The 2,858-nt window shown below is 44.2% G+C and overlaps 1 protein-coding gene across 2 annotated transcripts in view; it reads right to left on the bottom strand.

The window, feature by feature from the left end:
- Positions 1-2,858, bottom strand: part of LDLR (low density lipoprotein receptor) — a 19,665-nt gene that overhangs the window by 14,824 nt on the left and 1,983 nt on the right. The window contains exon 1 of one of the 2 annotated variants that reach the window (XM_025203880.1): positions 2,567-2,658. The exons of the other annotated variant lie outside the window; for it this stretch is intronic. Within the exon in view, the coding sequence (XP_025059665.1) occupies positions 2,567-2,597 (31 nt within the window). The 5' untranslated portion in view covers positions 2,598-2,658. Of the gene's footprint in view, positions 1-2,566; positions 2,659-2,858 lie in introns of those variants that run through there. 2 annotated transcript variants of the gene reach the window in all.

Raw genomic sequence — 2,858 nt, 5'->3', positions numbered from 1 at the left:
TTTCCATTTCTGGTTTTGCCCTGACAGGCTCAAGGACTCTTTGCATAGCTAGCAAGATGCCTGGAAGATGTTCACATTCCTAGAAGCTCTGGCAAAAAAAAAAAAAAATCAATTGCAGAGCCCTTTAAACCTGGCACACTTCAGTCCTGAGTTTCTCCGCTGCGGCAGAGACCATCAGTCACTTGACAAAGATGAATGAGTGAAACATTCATTCTGGAACCTGTACTCCATCCAAACCCAAGTATAATCATTAGTGGCATTTTGCTTTGGGCCCTGCCAGAAAGCAAGCAATTAAGACGCAGCAGGCTTCCATTTGGATTCAGGAGGAAGCAGTTGAAAATACACAAAGCTGCAAAGAAACAAGTGGGTGGGGGGCTAAAATATTGTGTCACAAAGTTGCACTTTGGAAGAGCAATAGCAGTTAGCATGAACAAGGAAAATTCACTTTAGGGAATTAGCCCAGAGATCATAAGGTCAAAGGCAAAGAACAAACTGAGCCCTGATTTTAGTTACTCTCAAAATCTGGCCATTAGTCTGGAAAAAGGAGACCTTTAGGCACCTAATTCACTTAGGTATTTTTAAAAATTTCATCAAACATGCACCTCCATCTTTGTGAACAGATCTCTGATGATATTTAGGCATATAAATGTGACTCCTTTTTCAGTTTGGTGCAAGGAGCATGTGTAAAAGCCAAAACAGCCAATCCAGATCTCACCTCATGTAGAAACCACCAAGTTAGGAGTCGAGTTTTTTTTTAAGTGAGAAATGACTTAACTCATAGTGTTCCTGAAAGAACTTCCCTCAGTGAACAAACACCTACTCTGAGTAATAAATTCTCTCCACCTCACACAAAACACTGCTGTAAACTAATGGTAGCTAAGGTTATATTGACTCACTTCCTCATGAATTAACCTGTCTCACTTTGAAACAAAGCAAGAATACCTGGCAACAAATTCAGAAATTGAATCATTCAGTTTCAGGACAAAAGCAACTTTACCTGACTCTGAAATGCAGCATCTAGTGAACCCTCCCTTTACAAAACTAAAAAAAAGTCCCCATGCAACAGCAATCCTAAAAAAATCAAGTATACTTTGAATGAACGGGAGAGTGTCTCAAAGAAGTGTTTAAAAAAGTAGAGCATGCATTTCAAAGCCACTGAAACAAATTACAGGATTTTACTGATGCTGTTAACTCACGAATTATTTATTCAAAATTTTGCAAGCTGTCAGTCCATAATTTAGATTAGATCTTTCCATTTGTGTAATGCCTTTAAAAATTATCAAAGCAAATGCTGGTGGAATTGCACATTCCTGATAGGAGCCGTTTTATCAATTACAGTACTTTTAAAGTTGCCCAAATAAATATTGACACGAACAGTTGGACTTCTGCATCAACCAAAACTGTATTACCCTTCACTATTTTTCTCACCTCCTCTTTGTAATACTAGGAATTTGTTTTCAAAGGGGAGGGAAGATCAGAAAGATGGCAGCGTAAGCACACTGAACTTTGACTAAAGATCAGCTGTATGAAATACAGTCGTGTTCCCTGCAGCCCTTACTGTCCTGAACAGGAATCTGAGTTACAGAGAAGTGCTTTAGGGCATCTATCCTCCCATAGTTAGTCAGGTGCAAAACTTAACCTGGACACAATGATTAACAGCTTGTACTAGTGTGAAGGATTACACAAGACACAGGGTAACCAAGGATCTGTCTCCTTGCTAATAAAAAAAATTAAACTGTAGAAGTTACACAGAAAAAAAATTGCTACCAAGGAATGCTTCATAGCCATGAGCAAGGTTTAGCTTTGCTCACAAGTCCCGACATTGTGTCACTGCAACTTTGTCAGACTATTTCTCTGAACCCGGCATCTCAAAACAGACTATTCCAGACATGCACTGTGGGTTACCCGAGAAAGGTCTATGAACTTGTTACTACTGGCCCTGGACCTTGGTCTTGAGGCCAGTTCGTGTACTTAAAATCACAACCAAACACAATTGAAAGGCTACAAATACAGGGCCTAATCCTGGGTAAAGGCTAGTTCTCACTCCTTCCAGTTCAGTCCAAAAAACAAAAAAAAGGGCCTGGCCACTTAAAATAAACAAACACCTTTCAGCATTTCAAATATTAGCATCAAGAGGCAGTATAAGGAGATCAAATCCCATGTCCTGGGGTGCTCTTGCCATGAACACGTTATGAGATTTGGGGGAGATGATGCCACGGCTCCTCTGAGCAGAGGCCACCATGTGCTTTACTGGGACTTGAGAGGGAGAAAGCAGAGTCTGAGGGGAGGGTGAGGACACTGCTCAAGTGGACACGTGGACAAGGCCACAGATGCCAACACTGGAGGGGGAAATTATGGCTGGAGACCTAAGGAATTTACAGAGGGGTTGGAAATCGTGGACACAGACAGTGGGCAAGAAACTGGCGCAGTTCCTGGATGTTCTGGAGGGGGACGAGCCACGAGGGAAGCTGGCAGGCAGGATACGGGTACCACTGGGACTCGGGGGTGGCTTCATACAAGCACAGAGGAACATCTGCCAAGGGGATGCCAGAGACGGTGACCTGACCTGCGAGGGACTCTTTAGAGATGGAGATCATTGTTCATCTGAACCCGAGGAGGAGGCCGCTAGATTAAAGCCTGCCCAAAGCAAGTCTGTGTCTACTCTGGTTAGTCTGGAAGGTGCAACTCGGCCGTGCAGCGGGGACGTGATGTCGGGCGAGATGGACGCCGACACTGTGCGGGAAGTGGTGATAAGAGGGTCTGACGCATGCAGCAATCCCTACGGGGAACATTACGCGGCAACCCAACCCCAGCCCAGCCCAGCCCCGACCCGCCCCGCCGAGGGGAACCCGCGCACC

The sequence above is a fragment of the Alligator sinensis genome, unplaced genomic scaffold (genome assembly GCF_000455745.1).
Source record: "Alligator sinensis unplaced genomic scaffold, ASM45574v1 scaffold707_1, whole genome shotgun sequence".
Taxonomy (NCBI): Eukaryota; Metazoa; Chordata; order Crocodylia; family Alligatoridae; genus Alligator; species Alligator sinensis.
Note: the sequence above shows the minus strand (reverse complement) of the source record. Positions and strands in the feature narration are given on the sequence as shown.